An 18,241-nucleotide genomic window follows, 5' to 3' on the forward strand; every position below is an offset into this window, starting at 1 on the left:
TCTGGAAGTTTTATACAGACTTTAAATAGTGATATCCAACCTCGTATTGCTAACACAGGGCTGTATAACCTTCTGTAACAACCAATACTTACTTTCATCAAGTTATCACTAAGTGAAATTTTTGTTCCTGGATGTCTGCGCTTCTAAATAAAGTTTATTTCAGTTTATTTCGTTTTGTAACTAGTAGGTTATCATATTTCAAAGTAAAATCCATTAAAATTTAGGCTTCGGATAATTAGAGACAAAAGGTATTACGGTCATGGCACCTGTTAGCTGATTCAGTTAATGGTGTTTCTGCGACATTGCAGCTGGAGTTGAGGGGGCTTCAAGGTGTAATAGGTTTTCAATGGTGCTGATTTCGAATCTGACAAGCGTACAAGCCAAAAATGCAAGGTATTGCTAGTATGGCAGGCGTTTATACTACATTTTACTGGCTGTATGCAATATTTTGTCATGTACGCACTTAGTCAAGTGTATTAAGTTGTTTTAGATATATTTGTAACGTAGCTGAGCTGAGCAATGTGCATACTAGTTCCGCAATCCAGTTTGCTTGCTCTGTAATATCATGGAATGGATGGAACATTGGATGAATCTTATCACTGGACTGCTGTGTGATGAGATAGGGCTGTATGCTGAAATGTTGCAATAGATTTTAATAGGATAAATTGGTATAGATGGGATTACTGAAGGTATTGCTCCAGAATTAAGCTAATTTTTGCAGAAGCAGTAATTTTCCTTGATGTAAGTTTGATACATGGTTGAAAGCACTATGTCCAGCCTCTTACCTGTAAACACGTTAAGAATAGTATTAGTGGTTTGTATGAACAATTTGAGTTGGTATAGTTGTATGAAAAATTGTAGAAATCGCTAGCTAATTTTCCCTTCAGTGCCATTTTTCCTATGTAAAATGGGCCTAATTTTAATGACATTGTAATAGCTGTAACTTCACTATAGAATACAGTACTGATCTGAAATTTTTGGTAGAAGTTACATGTTAGTAGTTTATATGGGGTGTGTCATTGGTGCTAATTGAGAGATGTTAGCTTTTTGTTGGACATCACTACTTTAAATGCGTGGTGGAAGCTGCAGACAGCTCGTGCTATTCGGAGTTGTGATAAGTTAAAGTGTGTTATATCAACAAAAGTAGCTGGGCAGTTTAATAGAGCTTGTTCTGTCTACTAGGATGCTTTGCTGTGTTCTTTGGATTTCCACGTTTGTTTGCACATTACCAAACACTCTGTCTAGTTAGCTTTGTATGGCTGCTCTTAGGTAGACCGGCTCCTGACTAGTACATTTTCCCATGAATTATGTACATGGAGATACAAACTAAGGTGAGAGATACATTCCAACTATTGTCTGTAACAGAAACATCCTATCCATAAACTGGGATGAGAAAACTTTTGTTCAGAAACTGAAATAGCTACACACTATCCAAATTTGGGATGGACACCAGTAGGGCTGGGACAAAGCTTCGGATGTTTCATGGGTTTGAAGGCTAAGTAAACTTCGAATTATAAAAGTATCCTTTGAAGCTTCATAATACACTATTCTACAAATGAATTACAAATAAATGCCGTTATCTCTTTATTGCAGCTGCTTATTCATCTTGCTTGATCGATGTTTATTTCTTCGCAAAATCAATATTCATGTGCTATGCCCACTTTTAAACTATTGCAGATTAGCTTGCTACCATAGTTGTAGCCTTAAAACGCCTTATAAAGTGATAGATAATGCATGGAAAAGTGTTCTTTTAGCTGTTAGTTGTTGTTTACCTATCCATGAGTATAGTATGGTTGACACGCCCATTTATAATCAATCAATCATGTCATTCAGTACTGTTGCTATGCACTTTCCAAATGCTTACAAACTGATTAGAATAAAACTAAAGAATGATGTGCATAAATGTGAGAAAACTTGAAAGCTAACACTGAAGCTTCAACGTTTCGAACATTTTATTAGCGAAGGTTAATTTCAATATTCATCCCCACCCTAGACACCGGTCACCTTAGCTCGTGGAAAATGTGTTCTATCTTTGTTATTGGGTACAGCATGCCCACCCTGGCTCATGTCAGGATAATGGATGCAACATGCTATCTCATTTCATGGATAAAGTGTTCTTAAGTATTGAAAGCAACTCACATCTTTATTTTAGTTACTAGATTGTGGTACACTCACTTCAGCTCAGGTTCCTATCTCACAGGATATAGCATGCCCATCTCAGCTTCAATTAAGTGCTTTTTATCTCAGTTACTGAGTGTAGCATGCAATTGTCAGATCCAATACACAATCGTTTTCAGATGTAGTACACCTATCTCAGCTCCAATAAAGGAACATTTATACAGTATTTCAGCTAGTGGGTACAGCGTACCCATCTTGAAGTGCTTTATTTCGGTTATAGGGTGCAGTACGCCCATCTCAACTTCAGTAAAAAGTGCTAATGTATTTGTGAGATATTGAGGCAGCATGCCCATATGCATCTCAGCACCAATGGGAAGTACTGCTACATCAGGTTACAAATTTGGCAGTGTCAGTTTCAAGGGCAAAAATAATTTTACATTGGTTATTGGGTGAGTGCAATCCACCCATATTAGATGAGTCTGGCAGATAATGTGTTTTGGTCTCCAACTACAGTAATAGGACTATGACTCTCAATACCAAAATGGGAGCACTACTATGTAAACTGGAATAGGATGCTATGTGAGATACATAGGACATCATGAACATGTTGCACTAAATGACTGCAATAGGAGCACATTATTCATGTGCTTAGTGAGAGTGTGACCCCCGATACTGAAATAAAAAATGCTTCATCCATGAACTGAGATGGCTACACAGGGAACACACAACTGACCATGACATTTGAAACAGGGACCCACCGTCCACCACAGCTGACATCTATCCATATAAATGATCTGGGAGGTGGTCAAGTGTTCACATCAGCGATAAGCTTGCTAAATGTCATCATGCCTTTAGTAGCTTTAAATCTGCAGAATAGAAGAGTGGGGGGTAGGACGTTAGATACCAAGTGGTGGAAATCAAATTCCCCCAACCTCCCAGGATCATAACAAGGGAACCGAATCAGAACACATTATCCATGGAATTGAGGTGGGAACACACTATCCATAATACTGAACTGTTGTGGACACGCTGCACCAAATAGCTAACAGAGATAGGAAACCAACACGTAGTCCATGAGCTGCGGCATGCTACTACTGTTGTTAGGGTCCAGAAGCTCCTTGACGATGCCAAGTTGTACCGTGACAAAGCATTGTATGGTAGACCTGACAGCGAGATGTCACTAGGTAAGTGACTAGTTGTCTGACTAAGAAACTGTGTAAGGTCAGCTGTAAATGCCTGAACAAGTGCAAGTACCTTTATCCTTGGATGTGATGCAGTAGTCCATCCATGGTGCACGCTAAAATATAGTACTGTACCACAGCTAGAGTGGACATTACAATGCCAGGAACTGAAGGGTCCACAATAGGAAACTGGACTTGAGCAGAGACAAACTACGAGCTATCACTCTGATATGGCTCTTGCAGAAACAGGTAAAGTAATCCAGTTGTCTCCACAAGCTGCTCTTTACCAATCACGTGCTGGAGTTACCGGATCTGCAAAAAAGGGACATAATCGCACAAGCCTAAATTTACAATATAAGGCATTGAATACATTGGGTGAAATACTGGAATATTACATAAACTTTTTAGCCCCTCTTTTTTAGTGAAGGAAGGGACTAACAATAAAAACCTGGATATCATCTCATTCACCTGCTCAAGAGGAGTTGGAAAATCTTTGTTTCATTGCAGTAGACCCAAGGACACATACATTATAAGTGTTTGTTTACGTCATGTCGAAGCAATCATATGCTATCAACTTTGCTTCATGAATTTCACCTTTGTATGCAGTGAGGAAGGGCGACTAAAGGACAAATGTACCCAATAATTGATTACCCTGTTCATGGTGAACACAATGGTGAAAATGTTAGCTCTGTACCTCAATCTGTTGGCAAGTTACAACCGTTTTTGTAAGCGCCTGTAATGTATTTTCCCTATACTTGCTGTACAAATCGATTTTTCTGTTGTTGCTACTTTGTAGGGCTGTAACTCCCAAAGTTATTGGTATATGAGGCTGAAACTTTGCCATTGGGTACACTTGGCTAAGTAGATTATAAATATTTAATAAACGGGAATTTGAAAAATGCGATTATGTCCTATTTTCACAGATTCGGTCACATATACTAGGGTGCCTGCTGATCCATCATACAGTATAATAGTAACTGTATAGTAGGGACGACAAAGGAGTACACGTGGCCCACCAAAAAAATCATCCAAAAACCAGCCTCAATTTTCCCTGACGATGATGAGGCAGTATTGGTGAGGTAAAACTAAGCCCAAACAAGCTTTCAGATTGACCCGAAACGCTTTCAACAAGTTGCTACGGAATTTTAAAATTATTTTATTCAACAGAATTTTCTACTGACTGAGTAAGTAAGTAACTGACTGACTGATGCCTTCAGACTAGCATAACTCGATAATGGCTAAGGCTATGGGCTTGATTTTTTCACTGTTCGACGTCACTTTGGCCCGACAGGTGCCTTTTGGCATACTGCAGTATGTACAATGCATTCTTCATGAACTTACCAGTGTCCTCCTTTGTGTCCCATTCATCTTTGCTGACAGGAAAGGTGTTGATTTGGCACGAGCACATGATGGCTTCTCTTCGAAATGGAAATTGTCCGCATTTTTCATAGTTGCTATTTTGATTACAAAGGTGCTTTTCAAACAGTTCTTGATTCGTATTGCTGTGTAACAGGTTGAACAAAGCCAACAGGGAAGCGTAATGGATACTTCACTTTTCAGATGATAATTAATAAAATTGGGTGCAGTACCATTTCTTTTGGTATGCGTAGATTGTAGAGGTGCTTCCGGTAAAGTTCTTGATTCATATTGCTGTGTAACGGGCTGACAACGAAGTATAATGGATACTTCACTTTTCAGACGATAATTGATATAGCTGGGGTGCACTGCACCATTTCAGATGTGGTATGCATGGGTTCACCAGTCATAATAAAATTGTTTACAAAAAGAAATTAACAAACAAGTACACAAAAAAATTTGGAATTTTCAACTAGAGTAGGGACCATAGCACACCGATAAAATGTATTGAAACAAGTTGGAGTAGTCCATGATATTAAATCACAGTAAAACAATAAGAAGTGTTATATCCCTACTGTGGTTTCCATTACTAACTAGCAAGTCATTCTGTTATCGCCGTCTACGCTATTTGGAGGCATGCTTCAATCTCCATGTTTTGCTCAATGAAGTGAGAGAATTAGCTGCTCAGAAATCTATGCCACATCATGACTTCTACAATGTTCGCAAGGTATATTTGTTTTTTTTAACAGTGATAACAGTGTACTTTGTATATTTAAATCCAAGAGTGTGGGAGTGTCAAAGTGCCGCACTGGGTTGTAACTACCATACAGCTAGAAAGAACTGTGCTGCTGCTGTACGATACATTAGTACATAGTTATCACTCTGTTACGGAGCCACTCAATCTCGTTCGCGACATCATAATAACCACGAATGATATTGTTTACCAATGGAACAAAAAGCCAAATAAGATAAAAACATTGATACAAAACACACCAGTACAGTACTTAAACCTACTAAATCTTACAATAAAACTGTTAATATCCTTTACACAGTAACACTACAAGTTACCATTACGAAATGTCATCAACAGTCTGTGCCGATTTTCGCTCCAGCAATCAGTCCCAACAGTCATTATGGTGAAGAAATAACTTCTTTCGATAATCTCTAGCTTCATTGTTCTATCTCGGAATACAATAGCCACTTGTTGGTCTTTTTTTTTCTTTCACGCAACGTAACACCACCATACCAACTTCTAACGAAGGTGAACTGTACCTGGAAATGCTGCTACTCTGTAACATTGCCGTTCACTACAGTTTATATGCAGTATGCAGGGTCTCTGTTGTAGCTACGAAGTTGAATCTCCACATAATTTGGACGAAATCTTGAGCACAGTGACAGGAACTCAAACTGGAACTTAATTTACTATCCGTAAACTTCCATGTACTCCCACACACTGGGATATAAAATAGTTATATCCCATATACTCGGATGATATCATTGTTACTTCGGCTCCATCTCAGACTCATGTATAACAATAATATCATCCTTGTAATGGGATATAACTATAACATAACAACTGTATTGTCTGACAGTGAAACTGTTGGGTATGTATAAATGTGTGCATAAAGAGTATGTTGACACTTTGGCATTTAGTGATGATGTCATACCAGTAGTGTGGTTTTATACATTCTTTTAATCCTCAGGTGGATACTCACGTACATGCAGCATTTGCTGCGATTCATAAAGAAACAGATGAAGACACAACGTAACATGGTGGTCACTAATAAAAATGGGGAACAACGTACACTGAAGCAGGTGATGCATATGCACAGTGTGTTTTTGTTAAACCAGACATGTGCTCACAGCCAGACCCAGGCTGGCTGTAGTTGCATGCCTGCATGATTTCCTGAAAAGTTTTACGAAAAACGTGTATGTATGTACGTACGTATGTATGTACGTATGTATGTATGTATGTATGTATGTATACTGCCAGACATCACAACTTTCCAAAAGCCCAAAGTGCTATATAATTTAATCGGCTGCTACACATGGTTGTAAATAAAGTGTTGTCATTTTAAAAGTGTTTATGTTATGGATACGCAATCAACGTCATTACACTTGTAATGTAATAAGGATTAAAATGATACCTAGGTATTTACCCTACAACAAAAGCATGATGACCAAAACATGCCGTGAAAATAAATTTTAGTTTATAAGAATGCCAGTTGATCCCATTCACTCCAAATAACTGCTAGCTGATTTACAATTCAATGGCAAGTAAGACCATGGCAGACAAAGTGTGGAATATGACGTTGTAATAAAACCAGTTGTTGTTCTTCATCACTTTATAACAAGTAATCCTCTGTTGTTATAGTGGTTATTTTGCCTTCCCCTAGTAGCTTAATGATAAGCTTTTCTTTTGACATGTGGTTTTAGGCTAATGGAGTTAGGAAGATCAAGTAACCTGGCCCTATAGCTCGGCCTGTTTGGTATAAACACGCATTCCTCAAATAACTTGTGTGGTGGCTCTAAAGGTTAAAGCTGGTTCCTCTATTTTAAAAACTTGTAACTTTTGACTAAATCTTATTTTTGAAAAATGTGGTCTATGGATTTCTCGTACATGTTTTATTATGTCTGTGTACCAAGTTTCATTGTCATTGTTGTATCACTTGCAGAGAAACAATGACCTTTTTGTTACCGTTCAATTTGTGGCTTGCACCTACATGGAGAAAAACTGAACAATTATAAAATACAGGTTATTACACCATTTGCACGAAAAGTTCACATTGATATAACTTCAAGTAAACACAATGGTGACATGCATCACCTATCCAAATTTCATTAGCGTGTATGTATGTATGTATGTTTGTATGTTTGTATATGTATGTCTGTATGTTTGTATGTATGTATGTGTGTGTATGTATGTATGTATGTATGTATGTATGTATGTATGTATGTATATATGTGTGTGTGTATGTCTGTATGTATGTATGTATGTATCTTTGTATGTATGTATGTATGTATGTCTGTATGTATGTATGTATGTACGTATGTATGTATGTATGTATGTATGTATGTATGTATGTATGTATGTATATATGTGTGTGTGTATGTCTGTATGTATGTATGTATGTATCTTTGTATGTATGTATGTATGTATGTCTGTATGTATGTATGTATGTACGTATGTATGTATGTATGTATGTATGTATGTGTGTGTGTATGTCTGTATGTATGTATGTTTGTATGTATCTATGTATGTATGTATGTATGTATGTATGTATGTATGTATGTATGTATGTGTGTATGTATGTGTGTATGTATGTATGTATGTATGTATGTCTGTACGTACGTACGTACGTATGTATGTATGTATGTATGTATGTATGTATGTATGTATGTATGTATGTATGTATGTATGTTTGTATGTATGTTTGTATGTATGTATGTATGTCTGTATGTATGTCTGTATGTATGTCTGTATGTATGTATGTATGTATGTATGTACGTACGTACGTACGTATGTATGTATGTATGTATGTATGTATGTTTGTATGTATGTCTGTATGTATGTTTGTATGTGTGTGTATGTCTGTATGTATGTTTGTTTGTATGTATGTATGTATGTATGTATGTATGTATGTATGTATGTACATATGTATGTATGTATGCATGTCTGTATGTATGTATGTATGTATGTATGTATGTATGTATGTATGTGTATATGTATGTATGTGTGTATGTATGTATGTTTGTATGTATGTGTGTGTGTGTGTGTGTGTGTGTGTGTGTGTGTGTGTGTGTGTGTATGTATGTGTATTTGTTTGTCTTTCCACACTCATCTTATTGAAATTAAGCGATTACAGTAGCAGCCAAAATAGTTTCATTTACATTTTGTTCTATGTTTGCATTGCATTCTTTTAATCCAACAAGTGAATGTGTTACAATATAATACTTTCAATAGCAGCTTGACGTATTATATTGAAATACGTCAAGCAATTAACCAACAGAATTAGTATTACACTTGTTTGTCAGGGGTAGGGGGGGCCAGTGCCACCCCCTCCCCTAGAATTTTTTTTATATAGTGTTGTTCATTGAACATAGCTAGGCACTTTAGACATAATTCAAACATTTTTTTATGCAGTTTATGACTATGTGTAATATAATAAATCTGTCTCTAGCAAATTATTACCTATATTGACATAGCACAAGGAGAACTAGGTGGGATAGACACCCTCTACATTTAGAAATCGAGTTACTGTAATAGAGCAGTTACTTACTCTAATAAAACAGTCAAGAGTATTATAATTATAAAACACTGTTTATCATTTTGAACAACTAAAAACCTGTTCTAAATTGAGTTAATGACTCTATCCACACCCTAGTGACTATATTTAGAAATTCTCTGGAGATGCAGCTGCACACCAAATGCCATCATTATCTATATCCTTAAAAATTTTGTGATGCTTGTGAAGAGGACCTTATGCTAATTCTAAAATTTTCAACTTAATTTCAGCCAAAATTTAGTACCAAAATCATTCTCAAAGTCAATTTTTGAAAATCTCTTTGTAGCTACTAACAGCTCAGTAGCTTCCAACATTGAAATTTTCATAAGCATTTACAAATTTCAGTCAAAATTGCCACCAAATTCAATCTCACAATGTTAAGTTTACAAAATTTCATTAGGGAGCAGTTTAAACTAATTCTCTAGTTTTTAACTCCATGTCTCGGCTTCAGTCGGTAGAGTCTTATTCTAGCCGCTCACTTACGTTCCTCCTGCCTCGTGTTGGGTACCGGAATCTCTCTAATCAATCATTAGAAAAACATGCGCACGTGTACAAACATAATTATTACATAACAAAAATTTCTAGTCCATTACACTCCCTGTGTTTGACAGTTATATACATAAAAGGCCTAAAGGATCAACTAATTTCTAATACAATCCAGCAATCTAGTTCAAGTGTTCATTCTTCAGCGAATCTCTCCAACTATTGCCACTTCTCTTCTCCTTCGAGTATTACTCGGTTCTGTCACCTCATCTAAATCATTAACTGGGTTTCCCTCGCTGCTGCTGGAGACGACACGATCACCCGTAGATACTTCTATTGGGTATAGATGCTTGATGCTACGACGAATGACTTGCACACGTCGATCAGAGCGACCAGCCCTCACCTTAGCAGCACGAACATGTCCATCAGACCCACTCAACAGTTCTTCAACAACACCAAGTTTCCAAAAAGATCTCTTGGTTTGGTCATCCTTGATCACAACAACATCTCCTAGTGCAATTTTTGATCCTCCACTCCCTCTTGATCTCTGATCAGATTGGTGATTCTCTCTCAAACTCATCAAGTATTCTTGTCGCCATTGTCTAGTAAATTGACTTAATAAATGTTTCTGCTGCCTTTCCCTTTTCATCAAAGTGTCATTAGTACTGATCACTTCAAAGTGTGAATCATTGGGAGCACTAGTGATTTTCCTACCATATATCAGATGTGATGGAGACAGAACATAACTCATGCCACTAGTATCATCTTCTACATATGTCAAAGGTCTAGAGTTAACAATCCCCTCTACTTCAACTAAAAGTGTGTTCAACTGGTCAAAATTCAATGTGGAGCAGCCAAGGACCTTTATGAGGCTTTGCTTTACACTCTGAATCAAACGCTCCCAAAATCCTCCCCACCAGGGAGCCTTCTCAGCAATGAACTTCCAAGAGGTATGGTTGTTTGCCAGGTATCTTTGAACTTTAGAAAATCGGGCTACCTTAGATACTTCTTTGCTGGAGGATCGAAATGTCTTAGCGTTGTCAGAAATCAATGTTGCTGGCAAACCTCTCCTGCCAGCAAATCTCCGGAAACATAGTAAAAATGATTCAACCCCAAGGTCCCGTACCAATTCCAGATGTACAGCACGGGTGGCTGCACATGTGAAAAGACAAATGTAGACTTTTTGTGGTTGGCCATTTAAGTTTATGTACAGAGGACCAGCAAAATCTAACCCTGTGTGGGAAAATGGAGGATCTTTTGGCACTCTTTTGGGAGGCAAATCTGCAACTGGGCATGATCCATATGGCTTGCATTCTAGTTTTCTACAAGTAACACAAGCTCTAACTATAGCCTTAGTTGCCTGACGACCTCGCAAGATCCAGTATCTCTCTCTTAACAAGGTGATCGTTTCATTCACTCCACCGTGCTTACAGGGTTCATGTGATTGCTGTATCAACAGGGTAACAAAAGGATGTCTCGTTGGCAAGAGTGCCGGTTTCTTGCTCCCAAATGACAACTCTGGTGAATTGCTTATTCTCCCTTGGCATCGCATCAACTGTCTGTCATCAATAAAAAGGTCGAACTGATGAACCAAGATAGGACAGGCACCCTTATGATTCAACAAGTACTGTATTTCCTGGTTAAAGCAACTCTGTTGCACAGATATGATCCATGCGGCCTCAGCTCTCTTGATGTCTTCAGCATCAATCAGTGGCTCATCATCACTTCTGAGACTTCTGCATCGCTTCAGCCTTGCAACAAACAACAGCACACATGCAGTAACACGAAGCAAGGTATCTAGAGTACTATAACGAGTGCAGTCAATCAAGTTGTCTAAGTGCATTGCCTTATGCTCTTTGTTCATGATGAGCAAAGCATGGGTAGATATACACTGTGACTTGGTCAATTCTGCCTCCACCTCACACGAAACATCCACATCTGGGAACATGGGTTGACTAACAGTCTTCTCAGCAATAATGTTAGGTCCATGCCACCAAATTGAACTATGTACAAGTTCCTTAGCAGACACTCCTCTAGAGGGCAAGTCAGCAGGGTTCAATTCCCCTGGGCAGAAATTCCAATCTTCACCATTCGTCAGTCCTTTGATCTCCTCAAGCCTATTCTGAATGTACTGTTTCCAAGCTCTTCTGTTGTGAAATTAATGTATGCTCTAATAGTATGTAGAATTATATGTAGTGTATTCCAATTTCACACAAGTGTGATGTATGTACACTATACACTTACATCATAATACTACAAACATTTGCAAGTTAAAGTCATCTCAAAATGAAAACTACTGCACATAGCTATGTATGTACCATATTACCTCAAGTTATGGCTGGTCTCTTATACATGTCTGGTTTCGTTTAGTCGCCTGGATAGACAACATCATATTCATAGTTTTAATAGACGTATCACTCAACATCAACTTGAGTGTGACAAAGGAAACCATTAATTTTAAAACTTTTAATGGATGAGAAGTATATTCTTAAAGCAAATGCCTGGGCCACAATTCGAGGAAATACAGTATGTATGCAATAATGACTACTACAAGAATTAACTCTACTATGTGTGTCTCTCACACAACTCTAAAAGTATTCGTGCCTGTGTATGTGCAGTTACTAAACTATATTTATGTGTAAATGTTCAAAACAGGTATACCTAAACTATGTACATGTAGCTATAAAGTGGGGAAAACAACTATAGTGTGTGTAGCTAACAAAAATGGGGAACAGTGGAATATAACTATAAAAAGAAATAACAAACCCAGAGGAGGTTGGACAAGATACAAGTGCTTCTGAAATTTATTACTGTTAATTGCATATTTCTAATATTTGATGTGGAGTAAGTGTTAAAAGAAGTGTTTAGCAATATCCACACCACATTACCTTGTGCTTCTTAAGATGAACAGCAAATTTTTATTTGAAGGCGGGTGTGTGACTTTCTAATTCTCTTTTCGATTCTCTGTGAGGCCAAACAAGCAGCATCCACTCTTCTTTTTCAATACCCTGAGAGGCTTTGTTAGCATGCACATTGCTTTCTTCAACAATTATTGTGCTTAAATACATGTACATAAGGCATCCCTATAGTATTACACATGGATTCCACCCAGCAAATTCTTATACACGTGATCTCCATAGATTTCAAGAGCAATTTACTTGCCTGGAGTAGTGGGGTTGAATGGGGTTGACCAGCTGAATAGACTAAACTTGAAGTGCACTCTCTAATGGTATTTGTGAAAACTTTTGTGAACGCTTGGTTAAACTTTCAATACAAAATGTATGCGCTCACGTGTGCGTGTCCAACCTCCACTGTAGCAAACCTATATTAAAGTAATGACATCATAATTCATTCGGTTAAAACTTTTCACTCAAAAACTCAGCCAGAGTATACTCTCCTATGACATCACTGGCTAATACACCAATCAATGTCTTCCAGGGGTAGGCTCTGGAGTATGTACCGATAATCAGATCAACTAAAATAATTATTTGCCACCATTATGGTAGTTTTTACCAATATCAGTATCAGTGCAGAACAGTAAGAGGCCTGATGTTTATACAAAAGCAATAGTTTGTATTATTATTATTGGTTTTCCACGTTATCCATGTGGCTGTTTAGTGCCAGTGGCTTATTGTTCACTCTACAACAAATGCTACACTTAGTCTATGAGAAGCAATATAAATATATTAGATTTTATCATTTGTTGCTGGAAAGCTTATCGTAGTTATCACAGTCTTTACAAACAGTTATATAGTACCAGTACCTTTGTAATAAAAAGAAGAATCACAGGATAACTTGCTGTACCAACTTTCTCACAAGCCATTAAAATTCCATTAAAATGTGAAATAATGCAGACATCTGTTTAAGGCTTCATGGGAGTATACATAAAAAAAGTTTGTAGGTGCCTAATTGTCTGGATTGCACAATAGAAACCCAAGCTACCCAAGTATAGCAATGAATATACATGCACATGCTGTTGTAGGGTAGGCTAATGTACACCTTTGTTTGCTAAAGCTGTAATACAAATATCGGATCAACTGTCGGTTATCAGATTCTTTTGGTGGCATCAATATCGGATATTGGTACATGCTAAAAACCCATATTGGTACACCTCTAAACACCATGTTACTTCCTGATAAAAATAACACAGTAATATTGCCAAGTCTTGCAAATATGTTTTCCAAAAACCACTCTAAGAAAGAATTTCTTTGATAACTATCTGCCATCACTCTACACCCAGATTTCGTCATACCATAAATAGTCAGGTTCACTATGTCAAAAAATACACTTTCGTTCAAATTTTGTGGGGATTAGCAAACCTATACATTTTTGGAAAGCTTAGAGCATAAGAAATCTGAAAATTAATGTTTAAATTTGTGCAGATTCCTGCAAGGTCAGCATTTTTAATTTTAAAGTGACAGTTAATAAAGTAAGAAAATTCTAACATAATTTATTAAGTTTAATTTGACATAAAATTTAATAAATAAACTCAACAAATTCTCTCATTCTCTAGTGACATTTTACACATCTATTCATTAGAGGTGTGACAGTTAATCATGAATAATTAAAAGTTTTTACAAAAGGAATAGAAGAACATTTATCATACTGCAATAATTCAGGAATAATATATAGTGAACAAATATTCTGGATTATTTGGGTATAACTGGTGCAAAGTATACTGTAACTAGTGCAAAGTATAATTGGACTTCTACTAAAAGGTTCAAACTTAAAAAAAGCTGAAAATTTAGATGCTCGAATAAAGCAGTCACTTATAAGCAGTCAACTTTTGAGCCTATTTTTTGTTCCCTAAAAGGGAGGTTTCCTTTTCACATAAACAATTAGCAACAATGAATTTACTCTGATCATCAAGAGCAATTTTATGCACCAGATAAACATGCACCGACAACTGGCGACAAGTTAAAATTGATACACAATCTTTGAAAATTATAGGATCCACTGTTGTCTAACTGTTAATCCAATAAAAATTTGCTTTCCAGTGATAGAATGACTGCATATCACACATCTTTCCAAGAATATTGCTATTTTCAATGGAGTGATTCTTATCCAGAAGATGACAAAAATCAAAGACATTTGGTATAGTAATAAAATATCTAGCCAACATGTTTTTAATGACAGGCTTACAAGTGACTGCTCAATGCTAAAATGCTAGTGCTATTGCAACAGTTATTTACTTTGCATAGTTGTGTGGTACCAGGAGCTTATAAGCGCCAAAGGCTCTCTTTATAAGGACATGTTTCATTAACAAAAGATAGAACACAGCTATACCTTGAGTGTTACGCTCTATTGCATCATCACCTTCAAACTGTTTATCTTCAAAGGAAGCCATGATGAGTCTAAGTGCTTGTCTGCTATTTGTAAACTAAAAGAGACTGAACAACTCTTAACCAAGTAGCCATATGTTTTGTAAGCTCTCTGTGCTGTACTGAGGACCAGAAACAGAGCTGTATTGAAATAATTCTTTTAATTACCCTACCAGTATTACTGACACTCTATGGCTGCATATTAACTGCTAGCACCTGTTAACATAACCAAGCACAGCCCAGGAAATTACTGCTCTAGATCTCTTTATAAGGACATGTTTCATTAACAAAAGATAGAACACAGCTATGCCCTGAGTGTTACGCTCCTTAAAATATTAGAATATTAGAATATTAGCATACAACAATCACGTGACCTCTACCTCCAGTGCTCCAAATGCTTCCTTCGCCGTGGACTTGGACTGCTACTTGGCAGTTGCATAGTGTGGAATGTTTTTGTTGCTATTGCACATTATTCATAAGTTTTTTAGCGTGATTAAAGTTGTGCATTTCTTGCTCTGACAAATGGACCGAACGCCCAATGTTTTACTCGGTCATCGTGGCTGGATGGTCGGAAAATGGCCGAGGGCCGACCGTTATATTGTACTCTGGGTGTTGAAGGTGGACTGCCTTTCATTCCCTTATTGCCTAAACTGCGGCTGTGCTGGCTCCCTTTTTATACTTTTCACTAGTTACGCCGTCTCCTCTTGTCCAGCTGCGACATTTCTCTCCAGGCTGTCTAGCTTTGTGAACATCTCATGGCAGCTCTTGTCGTTGGCACCTTAAGTAATTCCAGGTTCCTCAGGATGGCCTTCATTTGCTGTTTCATCTCATCCATCACTGGTGTGGTAAACTTATATGGGAAGATTATTGTAGCTGTAGCTGGTGATTAATGGCACGCTGCAACAATCAAATAGTATTACTAATTAACTAAGAAAAGAAGTAGTAGCCTTCACACTGTTGCTTCTAGTAGTCTAGAATGATATGTATTCACACCTTAGACTTTATATATATACTCACTCACATGACCCACCACACAACACACACGCAATTGGGAGATTATTTTCTGTCTAATTCACAAGTTCAAATAACATAAAATACATAAAATAATGTGTCTTGATCAGTCAGCAGAAAATTCATTCAAGTGCTGTATATGATAAAACTTCTTGACTTACCTCTTTATGGAGATCAACTTGTTTCATTTCTTTCCTAGAAGTCTAGGAGACCAGATATGCTATTTTCTGTTGTTTTATGCCAGTATAGTGTATTGTAAAAGGCATATTCACTGCATCTTGTGAACTTGTTTAACCTGGCGTATTTCAAACTGGTATTAACAAATTAATCACCTGAAAGAAAACCTTACCTGTCTGGAAGTTTTATACAGACTTTAAATAGTGATATCCAACCTCGTATTGCTAACACAGGGCTGTATAACCTTCTGTAACAACCAATACTTACTTTCATCAAGTTATCACTAAGCGAAATTTTGTTCCTGGATGTCTGCATTTCTAAATAAAGTTTATTTCAGTTTATTTCATTTTGTAACTAGTAGGTTATCATATTTCAAAGTAAAAATTTAGGCATCAGATAATTAGAGACAAAAGGTATTACGGTCATGGCACCTGTTAGCTAATTCAGTTAATGGTGTTTCTGTGACATTGCAGCTGGGGTTGAGTTGGCTTCAAGGTGTAATAGGTTTTCAATGGTGCTGATTTCGAATCTGACAAGCGTACAAGCCGAAAACGCAAGGTATTGCTAGTATGGCAGGCGTTTATACTAGGGCCCAAATGAACTTAGATTTTCATGGTTCAAACATTCATTACTTAAAGTTCACGAACCTTTCGAACTTGAAGTAAAATTGGTTAACACATGGTTTACAGTAACAAGTTAACAATTTTAAAAGTATACACATGGTTTAAAGCAACATCTTATAGCAAGTTTACAATTCTAAACGTACACACACATAGCTTGAAGTGATCATACTAATAAACTGTAGTTGTTGTGGAGAAAAATCAAGGCGTTTGCATTATCCCTGCTCAAACTACTACGTAGTCTAGTGACAGTTAAGCCTGCTACTGAAAACAGCCTTTCACTACTTGTTGAAGTTGCTGGGATAGCAAAGAGAGGTTGAGACGGGGATAACGTAATGAGTTAGCTTTCCACCAAACTAGAGGATTAGAATTCCTAGGTGTGCATGTTTCAGAGAAGTACAAATCTACTTCATCCTCTAGCCTTACAGATGTATCATTTTCTTCTGGTCCAAACAATATGTCAAGTGCCTTCTTTTTCATTGATGTTTGAGCCTGTGATTCTGAGTTTGAACTATCACTGTCAATTTGAAGGTTTTGTATTTTATGTCTTATTTCTGTTTTAACTTCACATATTTTTTCTACAGAAAGACATTTTAAAGCTTTGTATCGAGGATCCAAGGCTGCTGCAATCACTTTGATATCTGAAGAAGCAATGTCATTCAAATCCTACCTACTTTTAATTTGAGAGTCGACAGACATCGTGAATCTTCTAATATTTGTGAATCACCTTCTTTAACCTCTAAGTGCTTCAAAATTCCAAAAAAGAACAGGAAGAATGGATGATATAGATGATGTAGACTCAGAACACAGATGAGTTGTTCCTATTTCTAGTGGGTGAAGAAGTTTCACCAAATCACCAAGTAGCTCCCACTGTGCATTTGACAAATCTAGCCTTCTATGCTCCGCCCTAGTAACAGATTCATCTGCTATAACAGCCGAAACTGGCCACCTGTTTTGAAGAAGGGACTAACACAATTAAAATGTACTATTCCAACGTGTTTTACATTCATTGACCAGTTTGTGTGTAGGTTGATTCATACTTTCTTGTTTCTTCCTTAACTCTTCAGTAGCCGGTGCACTGTGATGGAAATGCTTGACCAATGCTTTTGCAGCAGCTAAAGCTTGTGCTATATCATTTATGCCAAATCCTTCAATAACACACAATTGTAAGCAATGAGCTGCACAGTTCAAACTATTCCACTGTTTGTCAGCTTCTAAAAGACGCCCTGCACGTTGGAAATTGGAGCCTTGGTCATGAACAATATCAAATATGCTATTGTTATCGATTTCATACTCACCAACAACTTCCTTCAATTTCTCCACAATGTTGTCACCTGTGTGCTGCTCTGGAAATGGATATGTAGTCAGCGTATAGCTACTCAGTTCCCAACACTCATCAATAAAATGAACAGTCAGTGAAATATAGGCAGCATTGGCAAAGCTGGTCCAAATATCTGTTGTCAGTGAATACTATGTTGTTTTTCCACTTTCAGCTAAAATTCTTTTAAGCTTTTCCTTAGCCATGGTATACTTCCGACGAATAACATCCATTCTGTGTACAGATAATGGGATAACATAGCCAGGCTCCAGGTAGGATAAAAGTCGCTTAAACCCTTCCCCATCAACAACTGCAGCAGGTCGTAAATCTTTTTCCAACATGAATGCAATCAATTCTGTAATCTTCTTGG

General features: G+C 37.2%; 2 protein-coding genes across 23 annotated transcripts in view; one reads left to right on the forward strand and one right to left on the reverse strand.

Annotated features, from left to right (window-relative positions):
* Nucleotides 1–18,241, forward strand: part of LOC136256393 (AMP deaminase 2-like) — a 331,896-nt gene that overhangs the window by 34,706 nt on the left and 278,949 nt on the right. For all 22 annotated transcript variants that reach the window (XM_066049490.1, XM_066049387.1, XM_066049459.1 and 19 more), the window contains one exon: nucleotides 5,253–5,382. In XM_066049490.1, the coding sequence (XP_065905562.1) occupies nucleotides 5,253–5,382 (130 nt within the window). The remainder of the gene's footprint in view (nucleotides 1–5,252; nucleotides 5,383–18,241) is intronic.
* The window catches only part of LOC136256272 (uncharacterized), an 80,467-nt gene continuing 74,327 nt past the window's right edge, over nucleotides 12,102–18,241 (reverse strand). The window contains exon 9 of the transcript XR_010701424.1: nucleotides 12,102–12,171. The gene's annotated coding sequence lies outside the window, so the exon portion shown is untranslated. The remainder of the gene's footprint in view (nucleotides 12,172–18,241) is intronic.

This window comes from Dysidea avara, chromosome 1 (genome assembly GCF_963678975.1).
Source record: "Dysidea avara chromosome 1, odDysAvar1.4, whole genome shotgun sequence".
Classification (NCBI taxonomy): domain Eukaryota; kingdom Metazoa; phylum Porifera; class Demospongiae; order Dictyoceratida; family Dysideidae; genus Dysidea; species Dysidea avara.